Genomic DNA, 16,275 nt, shown 5'->3' with positions numbered 1-16,275 from the left:
AGTGACTGAGACTAGATTTAGCTGGGGTAAGTTGACAAGAAGGTAGTTGCTTTCACTTTTAGTAGTCAATTAACCTCCCCATCTAGATTAACAGAAAGAGTAGCTAGGTTCACATTGTAGCAGTTCCACATTTTTCTTAATCTATCTATATACACTGCCAGTTTCGTTGTGATTCTGTAAGTCTATGTTGGGACGGACTCATAATCTTTTGCTCAGTAAAAATGCAACTCCTAATTGCTTCTGTGATGCTGATAAAGACAAGGATTTGGCCGAGGAAGCCTAATCTGAGGTGTAGAGAATTCAATCAATTTCGTGATCATTTGCTTAATGCTGCTCATATACAGAAGCGTTAGATGTAAGGTAAAGCTCTCTGTGTATCTTTATGAATCTTTTTCCTTTGGAGCTTTTCTGTGTTTGTTTTTGTTTTCTTACATTGTCTCAATTCATTATGAAGGTAGTGATTACTTTCTCGTGTCATTGATGAGAAACTCTATTCGATCCCGAAGAAGAACTTGGTTCTACAGTTTCTTCTTGAGCTTTTCCAGTGACCAGAATCCCAATGAGTAAGAGGCAGATACAATTCTTAGCAGCTCTTCAACGATATTGGATAGAATCAAAGTGGAAGGCCTCTATTTGGTATATATGTACAACTGACATAGTTAAGGGTATTCTTCTTTGAGATACAAACAAACATTAAGGATCTGCGACATATTGTCACCAGAGAACATTACAGAATGGTAAATAGCCTAGAGAATTAAGAATATGATTTTATCAGCTACTGTAGTGAGAAATGTTTTGAGTTGCCAGAGATGTTGGTTAGCATTCTAGTTTTTTCCTTAACTGAAAACTGTTTCTAATTGAATCTATATATTTGGAAACATAAATTTATAGTTTGAGGCATCTAATTGGTTACAATTTTCTTTGTCATCAGTGAATTGGAAGTTCCAAAGACCTGGCCAGCTTATTTGGGAATTGCAGCTTATTTGGACATGCAAGTGGTTCATGATATTACTTTGTTGATCGGTTTATGATATTACTTGCAAGTGGTTCATGATTCCAGCTGGTAAGGAGTTGCATGATCTTTGCTGTCTGCAGAACGTGTGAGTCTCACCAGAAGTCTCTGTGATCTTAGCATGGCCAGCTTATTTGGGAATTGCAGCTTATTTGGAAGTTCCAAAGACCTGGCCAGCTTATTTGAGACTTCTGGTGAGACTCACACTTTCTGCAGACAGCAAAGATCATGCAACTCCTTACCAGCTGGAATCATGAACCACTTGATGTTTGATCATAAACCGATCAACAATACAAACTCAGGAATGGAGATTATCTTTCATCATTTTACTACTTCAATAGACATCGCGAACATTGCAAAGAGGAGAAGATATTACTTGCAAAGGAAGGAATGTTAAGAAAAGGGGTCGGGGAAGTTTATACAACATTCTTTGCTAGAGCTATATGGTCATCGGGCAGCAAGAGCTGGCCCATCAGGGAGTTCTCTAAAGGCGAAAGCCAAGGAGTTAGTAATCAAGGAGGGATTGAAATGTAAGAGACTTCATAGTTCAGATTATTAACTACCTAGGGACAATTAAATGTGGAATGGAGCTTGAAGATTGTATGTTGATGATTATGGTGACTTCTGTTTCAGTTACTTGGGACTGTGCAGGAGGCAAAGAGCAACTGTTAATTTTATTTTATATCTGAGATTCTGAGGTCATAATAACCCTTTTATAAAAAAGTCCAAAGTGTTGTATTCAAAACCCATTATCTCTTGTGGTGATCAACTATTTGCTCACTACTTCTGATGATTATGAAATTGCATATTATATATGATAACCAGGAACTTGCTAATGCCTTCATGTTTTGAAACTGTGAGATGATCACTGAGTTATCGTTATTGTTATGCTTGTGTTGGTGTTGATGCATACAGAAGTATGAGCAGTGCTTAATTTTGGAATTGGGAGCATTCTGAGTTTTTACTCCCAGAAGAGTTTATGTTTCTAAAGAGCCAATGTTGCTGGTGTAGCATACGACGGAGGCAAAGAAAGAGTAGCATAGCATGGATTAGAGGAGTCTTAGGATTTTTAATTACAAGGACTTTATGGATGAAGATGCTGCAGAGTTCTTATCTTGAATTGGTTTTACTCAACCTCAATTGAAGTCCATATATATATATTTGCAGGCTTACCTAAAAATCCAACACAATCGATCAGAAGTCCATGATGAAGTAACGGTACGTTTCTCTGACAACTTGTCAGCTCATATGAAGACGGTATGAACCGCTTTGCTGGTTCTCCCTGTGTCACCAGGAGTAATGGTGAATAATGAGATCTCTGGTCAACCGATTTGCTTATGATTATCTGGACCGCCTTGACTTGAGAGAGCAGCAAATGATGTTATTTCAACATTAAGGTTGCATTTTCTTCAATGATTTTCATTATTGTGCAGAGACGTTTTCCTTTCTTTTGTTACAAGGCACACATTCATTATAGTAAGAGCATACACGAAGATTGTACCACACTTTATAGAATGCTACATTTGGGTTTACACAAACAACGTTGATTTTCAGTCAGACATTGGGTCTAACAAACATAGAAATTGCAGATCAAAAGCAACTATGATGATATTAATAGAAGATGTTTACTCTAATAAGTAATAAACACATGCATGTTTCTCATACATACCATCGAAGGCCGGAGCATCTGAGGAAATAGCCGGTAAGTAAATCTTGATCCAACTATGAACACTAATAAGAGTTTTTGCTAAATCAATTGATCGTTAGAGTTGGAAGGTAGAAGAGAAGGGGAGAGCTTTATCTTGTGCAACCCAATAGACCTGAAGGTCGGTTAGTTCCCTCCATTGTTATGGTCCGTTGGATCTCGCTAATCCAACGGTTGGATTTTCTTATCTGATTCTCGCGGGCAATTATTCTCTTCGTTATTATTATTTTTTTTTTCTATTTTCTTATACATATAAACCTTTTAAACCCTGCAGCCTAATCAGTCTGGACTCTCTGTAGAGCTCTGCCGTTTCTCAATCTCAGGTACATCTACTGCTTCTTAGATCAATATTTTGGGTTTATATTTGATTCTCATATTTTATGGTTTAATTTTGGTTAGTTACTTTGTCACATCTGTTTTTTTTTTTTCCTTTGTTTCATCATCTGCTAATCAAGGCAGTAGTTAGGTTTTGCCACACCAATATTATCTCTGCATGTGCTTTGGTTTTAAAAGAAAGCTTGTGCTTTTGATTTACTATTTGGATGTGGACATGGGATAATTAGAAAATTTAAAGGTGGATAATTTAGTTCGGTTTCTATGTCATTTGAATTTGAAGAAATAGCATTCTAGGTGAAAGCAGTATTTTAGTCATGTGAGCCAGCAATGATTTGGAAAGTTAAAGTTCATCCCAAGGTCAAATTTTTGGCAGTATTTTAGTCATGCTAAACAGAACATATGTGGCATGCTGCAGAAAAAGAGGCCAGATGCTTGCTGAAAACCAATTTGATAACATTGTGTGCCGAAAGATGGCACAAACTTTTGACCATGTTGCGATTCATTGTGAAGTTGCTCAACTACTTTGGCCCAATTTAGAGAACCCGATTTGGCATGGAATCCTTAAGTTCAACACCTAGGGGTTTTTTTTATCCAGATCAGATAAAAATAGGTTATCAATGGGAAAAACAAGATGGTTCCCTCAACGTATGTGAAAACAGTCTTCATCTACTATGGTACTTAGGCCCCAACAATAAGGAACAGGACAGTTTCTTTCATAATGCCATAGTCAGCCAGCTTGCTCCCATCATCTAATACTATTCCACAGTAGATAATCTTCTGCTGCTATGGTGGAAATCCCTCATTGCAACTTGTATTACCACTCAAAAATTCAAGATGTATCTGCATTCACCGAATAATACGAAACCCAAGGTCAAGGGTAGACTCATATTGTATGCAGCAATCAGCCAAGATGAGCCTCTGCGTATTTGGTGCAATATCCTCCGTATCTGCACATTCTCAATTGTTTCAGAACTCTCAACCTCCAGAGTGATTCCCAGACTTATGGAGTTTTTTTTTTTAATACATAAAAAAAAAAAAATCATTCCAGAGTGATTCTATTCACAGACTCGACATCCCTTCCTTGAGTTGTTTCCCTGAAAAGATTAGCAGCTTCTCATCTTGAATCCTTGCCTTTACACCATCTATGGTATCAGAGCTTTCCACCTCAAGACTAATGGTCTTGCCACTCGAGATCTTAACAAAAATGCATATATACAACCTCGCAAACAAGATACCAAACCAGAGAGGTTGAGAGCAACTAAAGCCTTGTGGCATAGTTTGGATGGAAGGGAGCAACCAGATTTTGAGGATCATAGAGAGTCAGGGTAGAGGAATTGTGGGAAAAAGTTTTCTATTGGTTTCTGTTTCAGAAACTTTTAGGGATGTAAGTCTGTCTTCCATTTTGTGGAATTGGGAGGCACTGATTAGTTACTAGTTAGTCATCTTCCTGTATTTTCTTTTTGTTCCTGTAATTTTGCCCTTGTGTGTGGACTTCTGGTTCACAGTCTGTTTTAGTAAAGCATCTTTCTTCTCAAACTAAACAAATAAATTAAAACACTCCTTAGTACAGTAGTAGAAAAGCACTATATTTGGTAGTTTTCTTCTGTAAGGAAAGATGGGCCTGGATATTGGTATGCCTTTGCAGAACTCTCTAGTCTTTTTCTGCTGCAAAAAATAGGGCACCTTTGTGAAGCTACGGTTAGGTATCAACTGCATGCAAAGGCATTCCATGTCCTTTTTGTCAAATACTGATTGGTATTAGCCTAGTCTATCTTGGAACTGATATGGGACACAAGTATCTTGATATATTCAAGAATATCATCAAGTGTGTATTATTAGTCTCTATAAAGTAGTGTTTGATATTGGACAGCTGAAACTGAGCTTGTAGAGGCAGGTCAGATATGCTTTCAGTTTGATAAGAGCGGTTTTTGATGTTTCATGTTAATGATTCTACAACTACTATACTGTCTTGCATTTGATGTTTTTCATGTAGAAAGTCCAAATAATTGGTGTCTACTTTGGGATACCTTATTTTCATTTTCTGATGGTTTGTCTAATTTTCTTCTGTTTGGCTCAGCTCCACAATAGACTAAGCTAATAAACTTGGTTATTGTCTGAAAAATGTGTAGACAATTTGAAATTGAGTTGTAATTGTTTGAGAAGATTCACTTATGTCTCAAAATTTAATTTTCTGAGGTTTGGTTAAAAATGATGCGTTGCTATTTATATCAGTACTGAATTTAGTAAAAACTTTTATTCCCCTTGATAAATGGTTACAGTAAAGTAACATAACATCTTCCGTCATGTTTCCACACACACACACACACACACATATCATGTAATGGAGTGCCAATATATTGATACATAATTTGAGTTGATTCTGGTTATGTAATTACTCATGTGAATTTAGACTTTTACAACATCTATCCAGCTTATTGTTCACGTTGAGTTTTATCAAATTTTGTGGTAATCATTCAGTGACATTTTGAAGATGGTAATGTAGGGATTCCCATCTTCATTTGAGATTTACAACGAGGCCGAGGCTTTATCCAGAATGAGCATTTTGCAGACTACTTCCTTCCAACCTAGTCTCTGTGTCAGAAACACTTCTCAATCTCTGCACCTCTCTTCTAAGCCATATATTTTACCAGTCCATGCTAAACTTCCCCTTCAAAATCCTTCCCTGGCAACCCGTAATGCATCAAATCAGCAACAGTGCATGTCCATATTAAAGAACCAGAAATGCAGGGCTGCATCTACATACCAACATTCTTCACGTGTCTGCTTATTGGGCGGCAAGGGAAAGCATGGAAGTGATAACGAGGTAAGAGACCATTCTTTAAGTCCTTCTGTGCCTTGCTGCAAAATAGTTGGAGTATATATGTTGAACTATGTTGCTATAAATACAGGACGTACATATGGTTGAACTGAACTATGGGCTTATTATTTTTCAAGGTTTGTTGATCTAATCTTTTATATGAAGTAATAGCTAGTAGGGGGATTAGTGATTTTTGTCTGTGATCTATAGGGAGGCTTGCGCCTATAATATAAGAAGAGTTGAGAAACATGTACGTTCTTTGAAATGTGCACGAGTCTTTGTGAGTGTCCAAATACATATCAGAAACACTATATACTCACTGTACATCTTATGCAACCAGGGCTCCCCATGGAAAGCTCTTGAGAATGCAATGGGTAATCTGAAGAAGGGATCATCGATAGAGGATGTATTACGTAGGCAGATTGATAAGAAAGAGTTCTATAAAGACAAAGACAGTGCAACACGTGGTGGTGGCGGTGGCCGTGGTGGTGGCGGCGGTGCTGGTGGCAGCGGGGGTGGTGGTGCAGGGGGTTCTAGTGGATCAGAGGATGAAGGCTTTGCCGGAATCATTGATGAAACATTTCAAGTGATTCTAGCTACTATTGGGTTTATTTTTCTGGTATAATCCTCACTACCATTTGTTAAGCTTGTTGTTTTCTTTGAAAGTAGGATGAAGGATGAGGCTCACAGTGCACATAAGTCAAAACATAACAACTAACACAAGACTGGCTTGTAGCTAGCTAGTAATATGAGTATTAAATTAGTAGATTGCTGCTTAAATGAATAAGCTTCCATGGTTGGCCAATATTCTTACCAATCTGGCTGTAAAATAGGTTGTTGGTATGGGAGAAGATCTATGAGAAACAATTTGATTTCATAGAGGTTACCCACGTCATTGATTGTTATAATTTATCACGTCTGTGTTGGCTTTAATTTCATGGGGTGTGATATTTTGATTATCATGCTTTAATGTGAGACCCTTCTTTTTCTTATTGTAAATATGGTTTTAGGACAACCCATCATGTGTCCCATAACCCTCATGCGATATCTAATCACATTTGAAACTTGAATTTTTGTTGCAGTATGTTTACATCATCAGTGGCGAGGAGTGGACTCGTTTAGCGAAAGACTACCTCAAGTTTCTCTTTAAAGGATCCGAGAGTGCTCGTTTGAAGCGAGCCATGGACAAATGGGGAAGGTTCTACCAGAAGCTGACTGAGAAGTTGTATGATAAGGTTGGAGAAGGCCATACTCAGTACCCCCAACTTGGTGGGATAGCCCTGTGAAGTAGCGCCACATTGTTAGATCTTATTTAGCATCAAATTCAGATCAGTAATCGAGTCGCACTAGTATCGTTTTGCTCACCTTCCCTCTACATTTTGCCTTTGCTGCTTAAAAGTCATTTTGATTGACCAGGACGTACTTGTTGGTCATATCGAGTCATTATTGATGGAACTGTTGAAAACTTGCTTTTACAGTTCTTACAAGAGCAATAAAACTAGCTGCAATGTGAATAGAAAATTAAGTTGCAGTAGCTGGAATACAAGATCAAAACTCTCATCATCTTTTTCTTGCCTTGTTGACTACGTCATAGACCAGATGCAAATCATGGAAGCATCAATGAGGTTTCTTGTTCTGTGCAAGTGTAAATACCATGTAATAGTATTGATACGAGAAAAGTTACCAAGGCTCAGTGTAGATTCGTTATACTGAATTATACAGAGTTAGTTTTCTCAATTACATTGAGTAGTCAGTTACAAACATACATCGAGTATAGTTAGTTTTCTCGATAACATTTAGAGTCGGCTTTTGTAGCATGATGAGGGTTACTTTTCCCTCCATGCCTCCTGGACTCCGTATCCGGCCGGATCTGTTTCGTAGTGGTGGGAAGCTACAAATTGTTTTAGTTCCATTTGCAGGGTTTTCTAGCAGAAATGAATATCATTTTTCACATCTTTATAATGGCACACGTCTGTTTATTATTCCATGTGATTCGTAAAAAAATTTCACAACGCAAAAACTCTTATTCTTTAACCTTCCCAAAACAAAAACTGTTCACTTTCAAAGCACAAAGAGGACCCTCACTAGCAATCTATGTGACCAATTTCAATACAGTAAATCCCTCGTAACAAAATTTACATCATACAGATCCATCTATAGGCTCGATAACTAAATTCTCAAGATAATTTTCCTAAGACGAGATAATTTACAAAAGGAAGAACTGAAAATAATTTACTTACAAACTTCCTGCAGTCAAAAATCAAAATGGCTATATCCATATTTACAGCTTCTCAAAATATGGGATGCTGCTGGAAAAATGTCAGAAACGCTGATTATGCCTACACGTGTACAGAATAACATTATCAGAGGGTACCTCTGGTCGTGGAACAGTGGAAGCAAAATTCTCCAGGTGGTTTATCTTGTTTGGATATTGAGCTTAGCTTTCATATGCTCTTTCATGTTAAGATTATGTAAGCTCACGAGGACGAGTTGTCCAAAGCGAGCTCAAAGCTCGAAGGCGTTGGAAGTACTCTCCCAAAGCAAGAAGGCCTCGAGCTGCCTGGCGGATAGTGAGGATGCGTGACATCTGCTGTAACGTCTCCTTTCGAAGATGATCAGCCTATTTTTGCCAGAAAAACACGTCAATAAGATGTTAAGAAAACTAAAACATAACTTCCAACTGGAAAAAAATCAAGGTCATACCAACTACCTACAAGACATGACCCCAGACTTTATCATGTCAACAAGTTATGTCGTTCAGATGGAAAGTGCACCCCAAAACTGTATGTTATGGCTAGACCAGTATATTTTTACTATCTAATATGTTCTGTAATCAAATATTATGAACCACAATAATTCTAAATCAGAAAGTGCGACAAAGATCTGGAACAGTGCACATTACTGTCTCCATTTTCAATCATTAACTTAACTATTATATGATTTTATTTTTTCTTTCCAACTAACAAGGCCTTCATGGAGCCTGTCCTGTCTTGTCAGGGTGGATACAGTAAACTACTATAATGCTTGGTAATTTTCACCCCCGTTGTATCACAAAGTGACAATGTCGATGAATAATAAAATAAAGATTGATCCTCCATCTTGAGATAATCCATGCCTAAACTAACATGTCATGCCTCCCAAATGCCTTCACTTAGAGAAGGCAAGAGGAGATTCTTCCCTTGGAATAGAATCTAGATGGCTGGTCCTTTTACTAGGCTAGAAAAATACTTCTATTCAGCACACATATTCAAAAATTGCAATCTACATGCCAGCATTAACATTTTTATGAATTGATGAAGATAAGGTTATAGAAGATTAAAATCAGTAGATATTAAACCCACTGGCATTAGAATTTAGAACGAAACCATTCAATAGATCTATGGATGTATGCACTACATTACCTGGTTCACAAAGCTCACAAGAGCTTCCAACTTCTCCATTGCAATGGCCATATGTGGGACATAAATACCTTCACCCAGAGGATCAGCTGCCACAGTCTGAGCTAGAGTGAACTGTAGTTTATCCATACCTTGCGAAAGAGCATCTTCTGCTTGTTGACATGATTGCCTAAGGCTGCTAACATCCAAATGTTGTTGCTCTGCCAAGGGGTAAAGTTGAGGCAGAAGAACCTGTAATTAACAAAAACTTATCAACTAGAGCACCCTACTCTGAGAATGAAATTTGATTTCAAAGAATATGCCAATGAAGTCTTGTCGAGTAGATTGGTTTTAATCATATTGAGTAAGCATCAGAGAATAAAACAATAAATCTTTTCCTAAAGCATCACCTTAGTAATTGATATGCACACTCCATAGTCTTAGCATAACATCAATACGAGAATATAACCAGATTTGATTTCACTGGATTTCTGATGCAAAAGCACCCGTAGTCAGGGCTTTCTGGACTTTACCTAGCTAGTTAGGAATTAATCAATTTGAATGACACCGAAAGTATGTTAAATCTTTGCAACACATGCATACTTGTTGTGGTGTATGTAAGGAAGCAGTATTAACAAATGCTGCATTAGTCTTACAGTATACATTTTACATTTTGAGATTCATCCGAAAATAGATTGAAGCAAATCACTTCTTATTTCACTTTTATCCTCCATTGCTTCTTTTTGTTGGTAATTCTAATATCATACAAGTTCTACTGCAAACCATCAAACCACATATATGGAGCAAAAGGTATCTCTGTTTCATGAGTTCAATCAAAGAATACATTACCTTAAGAAGCTCTGAAGGGCGAAATCCTCCAATCCATGAGAAAAACCGCTCAGCTGATGTTTTCCACATCCCAGACATTACATAGAAAACATCAACTTTTGCAGCTTTTGATTTCATGCTGAAAAGTTTAAAATAGTGACTCATGCCGCGATCTACAAGGAGATGAAGCTCTATGTCACTTATCTGAGCCTGCAACACAGTCCTCAGTTCAGAAATCTGCTTATTTTGTTCCTCCATCCAGTTTCCATACTCCATCTCAAATGCAGCAACACCTGTGGATGCCAGAGTTTCGAACTTGAGAAATACAAGAACATGAAAAAACAAAGATAATGATACTAGTCATACAATATATAAGCAATTATAAATAACAAAGGAAAATTTGTCAAAAGTATTATAAGCAGCATACAATAAATTTGATTTATGGTCTACTGAACTAAAGTCAAGTACTCATGTTCTACCTTCTGCGAAATTATCTATCTATTCATAGGGAGAAGCAATATAAAAAGCATATATATTTCTTCTAAAAAAAAAAACATATATATTAAGATTTCTATAGCAAGTCATGAACCCATTAAAAGACACTACCATTTCAAAAGACAGAGTTAGAACTTCAACTTCACTTTGGGCCACTAATGAAATCTTAGCAAGAACAAATTGCACAGCAAAGGCTTTATAATTTGGCACAACGACTTGATGGTGAACTCTGACAATGGAAGATTTTTTCATTCTCATTAGAATATTGGTAAAACCTCAAAAACAGAAGGAAAAGCAAAAAACTAAACAGATTTTGCAGTTTATCGCATACATTCTGACATCCTTAAAACTATCAACCACCTATAATTTCATATCCAATGCTAAATATACTAGTGAACTTTGAGGAGATGAAACTGAAGTTATGGCAGAAAGCAACTTAAACTTAACGAACAACCTGGGTTCATGGTGCCAGAATATCCCAGAGGATTAGCATCCAGTCCACTTCCAATATAAAGACCCTACAGAAAATCATCCATTGCTTCTTTAATTTACAAGGGGTAAGCTATAACTATTGATCTTTAAGAACTCTCAATAAATTGCAATATGATAAAAGAAGCTAAACTTCTCCTGACCTGTTGTCTTGCTCTATCAAGCTCTTGCTCTAATTGAACAAGCTTTAAACGACTTGTTTCCAACTGCTGAACATAGGCCTGTATTTGAAAAGTCATCAAATTAGTTCAAATCACTTGTTGCATGTATTAATATCTTTTCAAATGCATACCACTTCCCACCTTCTTTCTCAGCCGGCTTTTACGAGCAGCCTCCCGATTTTGGGCAAGACGCCTTTGGACCTAAAAATTTTAACATATAAGATTTAACTACTATTTATAAGCTGCTATAAAAGTTTTCAGCATAAAGCTCCAAATATGACTACAGAATGCATTCTACATTCCTGAATAAATTGCTCAACCATGACATATACACATATCAGTTACAATAACAGAACAGACAACTTAAACTCAAAACAAAAACACATTTTATCTTGCATTCACATAAAAGTTTTGTCATAAACAGCCACATGAATAATGAATATGATGCAACCACGTAGTTATTTGTTTTTTTTTTTTTTCCTATAAGACATGATATTTTATTATTTAAAATAAAGTTTACAAAGGAGTGGACAAGACACCCGCTAAGAAAAAGTCCTCGAAACACCAGCAAAGACACCAAGTTAAAAGCAACAGATTAAGTAACTGCTGCTTTCCAATCGAAGTGAACAGCAAACGAATTAAGCGAAACATGTGGTTATTGAAGTAACCATCAGAGTAATCAGACAGTTTAGAAACCGTATAAGAGCCATTAAGAGTAAAATTCCTCCCCACCCCCCGAAAAAATAAAATAAAATAAAATCTGCAACATTTTTACTCCATCCCTACCCCTATATTATGACACTCTTTAACACAACCAGTATCCACAAACATATACCACTAATGTGTTATACTTTACTACATCTAGCAAGCAAGCACCATACTATGATTTAAGTTCATTAAGCCTATCACGCCGACATACATTGAAATCAATGAATGAAAGATCTTAGGCTAGTTAATAGCACATGGAGGTTTAATGCTGGTTATATGCTTCAACGATGAAGGCCAATTATTGTTTTTCTGCCCACTGGTGTGCCATTTGTAAAATGCAGGCAGGTAGAGAGGGTAGATTATGTTTATGTGCAGTGTGAAGGTACTTTTCATCTGTGAAGAGGTTGTATATGGAGGCTGGTTTGAATTGGGAGATCCAAGCAGGGAGACTTAATCTATTAACTGCAACAAATTTGGCTGTGGAAAACTCTGCGGTTTGCAGTGAGTTAGCTGTCAGATGGGTGCTTTCGACAGAAATTAGTAGGACTTTTAATGAATATAGAGAGGCATGGATGGTATAGATTTCTTTGTTTGCTGCCTGTGGACCAGTTGCCCACTTTGTATCATTCATTTGGAAACATTACAGTTTGTCTTTTCAAAAAAAAAAAAAAAAAAAAAGAGAGAGGAGAAGGAGATATAGAGGAAATAACATTGTTGCTCAAAACTAACAGCTTATAAGTTTGCAGACAGTCAGAAGCAACTCTTTCAGTTCAGTAATCATGTTTTGCAACCTCTTCACAGTAGGTCAATACAAAGAGCCTGATCTTTAGTTAAATAAAGAAAGGAGATCTGGAAGTGAGGCAAAAGCACACTCTCTTTTACCTTGTCCGTAGGTTTGGTTGCTTCTTGGTCATACTTGCTCGAAGATCCCAGGATTCCTTGAGAGGCATCCTCTGACTAGAGAAATAATAATGACACAATAACTTAGAAAACTGACTAATGTGGCTCCAAGAAACAATAACCAAAAGCACTAATTTCAAAACCTTTACCTGATTATCTAGCTGTGTGTCTGCATCCATGATCATGGATGCTGAGGCATTCAAATTACCATTACTCATAAAGCTTTCTCCCCACATGCTCATCTGGTGTATTGGCTCATAGGCACTCATCCTTCTAGAGGTGACAAACTGGGTGGAAGACGAGTTCATGGTTGTTCGACTGACAACGGAAAAACTCAAATCAGTTTAATACCATAAAGCATGTGATATAGAACCTAGATGAATTTTGGAGGTACATAGTGACTAATTCTGTAATCTCAATCAACATGTCAAAATCAAAATCCAAGTTTAATAAAGCCAGACCGCAACAAACATACGTGCGGCATTCAAACTAATATTTTTGGATGCTGTCATCATAAGAACATGATCAAACAATTAGATTTCAAATAATTAAATATGAAACTGAGTTTAATAAAAGAAGGAAAAAAAAAAACAATTCTTAGTCTTGCAGGTATGGTTGAAACAAGTACAGATCCCTGTGTTAAAATACTCATTATCATAAATTTGTGACTGACGGTTGGGAAAAGAAGGCCGGCATTTGTATAAAGAATCATATCAAAATGTACATTGTTAAAATATCCATGAAGAGATAGAAAGGAAATAAAGAAACCTGGCATCAGAAGTTTAATAGCTATCTACGATTTAAAATTACACAGATGTATCATAAAGCAAAAGAATAACTTGAACCTGTTGAAATATTCTACTTCTGCTATAGCCTATAGTTAAAGCACATTAGCCTAAGCTTCTAAAATATAATATTATAAAGTTATTGAAATTTCACATTGTACAACTTTACTTTTGAAGTCAACGGTTCCATGTAGTTACAGTACACCAGAACAGAACCAGGTATGCAAGACCACAAGACTCAAGAACACCAGGTGTCAGTATCTAAATTTACATGTCGATGCATGTAAACACAGTGAAATAAGTTAAAAGAGATCGAAAACAAGGGGATGAAGGAACACTTTCAGAAACAATTCTGAATCAACTGAACAAGTTCATTATTTTATAAAATTCCAACTTTTAAGACCAGATGATCTAAGTTAAATCCTAACGTATCCTCAATCTCCAGATATGCAAGGGAAGCAGGCAATACCAATTCAAAAACTCCAAAGTTACACACCTATACTCGATCCTCTATTAACAGCAAGAAAAGCTACAGAATTCATTGTGGTTGGATGACAATGTCTATGAATCAAGAAGCTGAGAATGTCAAACCCAACAACAACAAAAGGATCAACAACACAGAGAAGTGAGGGGACAAATTCAGAAAATCATAGATTTCAATCCGCCAACCTTCTATTGCTAAAACAAGAAAGGATAGCACTGCTAAGAGTTTAACCAATATTCCACCTTTCCTCCACTTCCCAAGTAAAGCAGTTCCAGACAACGACGATAAGAAATCGAATACAATCAAAGTTTCAGTACAAGATCAAACAATCCAGACACTCAGAAAGACACTTATTCTTATCTCCTAAGTACACAAAACAAAAAACAAAAAAACTAAAGAAGTAAGTGTCTATGATGGGAAAGGGAAGTTGCTAAAATTGGAAACTAATCCTTTCATGTTTTTTTTTTCTTTTCTGCTTCCAATCAATGAGCAAAAATGATACTACCCACAATCATCAAAACAGAGGAAAGCTTGATATGTAAGCAAGAACAGAAAACCAAGCTTTCTTGCATTAAAAACAAAACCCCAAAAAGAAAAAAGAAAAAACCCAAAACTCCAACTTACTTACAGATACTAAAAACTTGAAAAACAAAAGACAAAACAGAAAAGCAGAACAAAAGATTGAACCTTTGAAAGCTCAGTTGGAATTATTTTTCCCGCTCTAAATTCAAGCAGAGCAAGCAGGAGGAGGCCTTGTACGAAATATGTGCGGAAGAAGAAGAAGAATAAGAAAAAGAAGAAGAAGACGAGTCAGCTATGTCTCCTGTTCCAAGTTCCATCATCTTGCAGAAGAATCAAGTGGGAAGACGACACCTTAATAAACACCTCCTCCACTTTATTAATCCCCTAAATTCTAATCTCCCCATTAAGATATTAATATATTCCCTATTTCAATTATGTTTTTTTTGTTCTAAATACAATTATTTTCAAGAATTTGTTTTGTAATTTTGTGCTGGGTTTGAGAGCGAGTGTTGTACAGTAAGAGGGAGAGAGAGAGAGAGAGAGAGTCAAATGATTACGGCATAAGAGCCCAGGGACGTCGTAATCCACATCCTTTGTCTCTCCCCCACTGGGACATGATGACATCCCATCAACCGCTAATGTGCGCACCAGGTGGATCACTCCTCTTAACCTGCGCACTCATCTATCTACTGTTCTGCGTGTTAAACAGACAAGCGTAACTTTGCATTGATATTATTTTCAAGAGCTAATCGGTTAACTTTTTACTTTTAAGACTAACTTTTCAGTCACGTATCTGCATGTTTACTGTTTAATTTTGAGGGATTGAGTTGATCACTTCTTCAAATTTTCGTAACAATATTTTTGTTATCAAATGTGAAACACTATGGTGCAATCAGTAATAAAATCACCCTTTCTTTTTGCATGCATAGATTAAAGGTGAGCCAATAATTAAAATAAGCATGAAATTTTTTACAATAAATAGTGAGCACTCGCAGTTGCTAGAAACAAAGGACTACGTTTTTATTTGTCACTTTTCTAATGTTGAATTCTTCGATTTGCATTCCAATGGATGATTACGGCAGAGAACTTTGCTGGCGATTGGGGAATTGTCGGACGGGAGCGAAATTAAGTAGAATTGGTGGTTCGCGCGTTGAGTTTGTTTGGGGTTTTGGGGTCGGCTTGTTTTTAATTATGAGTGTTTTTTATTGTCTATGATTGGCTTTTTTGTTTTGACTTTTTAGCGGGAATAGTAACGGCTACATAATCACCTCGCTTTTTGGGACTAGTTCAATTTCAGTGCAATATGCACTATTGTAGATTAGGGGAATTCTGCCTCAAATTAGGGCAAATGACCATCTTGGTGCTTTAGTTTCCCTCTTTCCAATGGCATGTAGAATTGGTTGCAATTATATTCCTACAGTTAGGGCAAAGATTTACGACAGAATATTTGTGGTTTGACGATTAGATTAACTCGTTATACTTTATAGATGCAGGACTTTCTACCTAGAGAGGTGAGCATCTTGAGAGTTGAGGTGAAACACGGCGGTAGAATGAGGAGAGGGAGAAGGGCTATCAGGGGAAGTACTAAATGTCATATATGAAGAGAGCTATTTTCTAACAAAAAGAATAGAGGCGTCCAAGGCATTCCTTCTCGT

At 36.8% G+C, this 16,275-nt stretch overlaps 2 protein-coding genes across 6 annotated transcripts; one reads left to right on the top strand and one right to left on the bottom strand.

The window, feature by feature from the left end:
• The first annotated feature begins 2,900 nt into the window (after positions 1-2,900).
• LOC133732406 (uncharacterized) lies at positions 2,901-7,417 on the top strand. Of its 3 annotated transcripts, XM_062159979.1 has the most exons (5): positions 3,019-3,040; positions 3,469-4,437; positions 5,557-5,877; positions 6,212-6,490; positions 6,954-7,417. In XM_062159979.1, exons 2-5 carry the CDS (start codon positions 4,336-4,338, stop codon positions 7,155-7,157), a joined length of 906 nt encoding a protein of 301 aa, XP_062015963.1. In that variant the 5' UTR covers positions 3,019-3,040; positions 3,469-4,335; the 3' UTR covers positions 7,158-7,417. The 3 variants fall into 3 exon arrangements, with proteins under 3 accessions (XP_062016028.1, XP_062016100.1, XP_062015963.1); XM_062160044.1 differs by lacking the exon at positions 3,469-4,437 and having other exon boundaries at positions 2,901-3,040; XM_062160116.1 differs by lacking the exon at positions 3,469-4,437 and having other exon boundaries at positions 3,005-3,040; positions 5,545-5,877.
• Positions 7,418-7,952: 535 nt separating this feature from the next.
• LOC133724374 (transcription factor TGA4-like) lies at positions 7,953-15,022 on the bottom strand. Of its 3 annotated transcripts, none has more exons than XM_062151079.1 (9): positions 14,786-15,022; positions 12,979-13,147; positions 12,812-12,886; positions 11,363-11,422; positions 11,204-11,281; positions 11,023-11,089; positions 10,098-10,369; positions 9,273-9,500; positions 7,953-8,491 (listed from the first exon to the last, which is right to left on the bottom strand). In XM_062151079.1, exons 2-9 carry the CDS (start codon positions 13,135-13,137, stop codon positions 8,339-8,341), a joined length of 1,092 nt encoding a protein of 363 aa, XP_062007063.1. In that variant the 5' UTR covers positions 13,138-13,147; positions 14,786-15,022; the 3' UTR covers positions 7,953-8,338. The 3 variants fall into 3 exon arrangements, with proteins under 3 accessions (XP_062007063.1, XP_062007065.1, XP_062007064.1); XM_062151081.1 differs by having other exon boundaries at positions 11,026-11,089; positions 14,786-15,020; XM_062151080.1 differs by lacking the exon at positions 14,786-15,022 and adding an exon at positions 14,284-14,659.
• Between the last annotated feature and the right edge of the window lie 1,253 nt (positions 15,023-16,275).

The sequence above is a fragment of the Rosa rugosa genome, chromosome 1 (assembly GCF_958449725.1).
Source record: "Rosa rugosa chromosome 1, drRosRugo1.1, whole genome shotgun sequence".
NCBI lineage: Eukaryota > Viridiplantae > Streptophyta > Magnoliopsida > Rosales > Rosaceae > Rosa > Rosa rugosa.
Note: the sequence above shows the minus strand (reverse complement) of the source record. Positions and strands in the feature narration are given on the sequence as shown.

Bases quoted from the DNA above. Each gene is read 5' to 3' on its own strand.
- LOC133724374 (XM_062151079.1), bottom strand. From the start codon at position 13,137: ATGAACTCGTCTTCCACCCAGTTTGTCACCTCTAGAAGGATGAGTGCC. The intron at 11,423-12,811 runs GTAAAAGAGAGT...TAAAATTTTTAG, and splicing joins CAACCAAACCTACGGACAAG to GTCCAAAGGCGTCTTGCCCA. The intron at 10,370-11,022 runs GTTCGTTAAGTT...TGGCATCCACAG, and splicing joins TGGCACCATGAACCCAGGTT to GTGTTGCTGCATTTGAGATG.
- LOC133732406 (XM_062159979.1), top strand. From the start codon at position 4,336: ATGGAAGGGAGCAACCAGATTTTGAGGATCATAGAGAGTCAGGGTAGA. The intron at 5,878-6,211 runs GTAAGAGACCAT...TTATGCAACCAG, and splicing joins AGCATGGAAGTGATAACGAG to GGCTCCCCATGGAAAGCTCT. The intron at 6,491-6,953 runs GTATAATCCTCA...TTTTTGTTGCAG, and splicing joins CTATTGGGTTTATTTTTCTG to TATGTTTACATCATCAGTGG.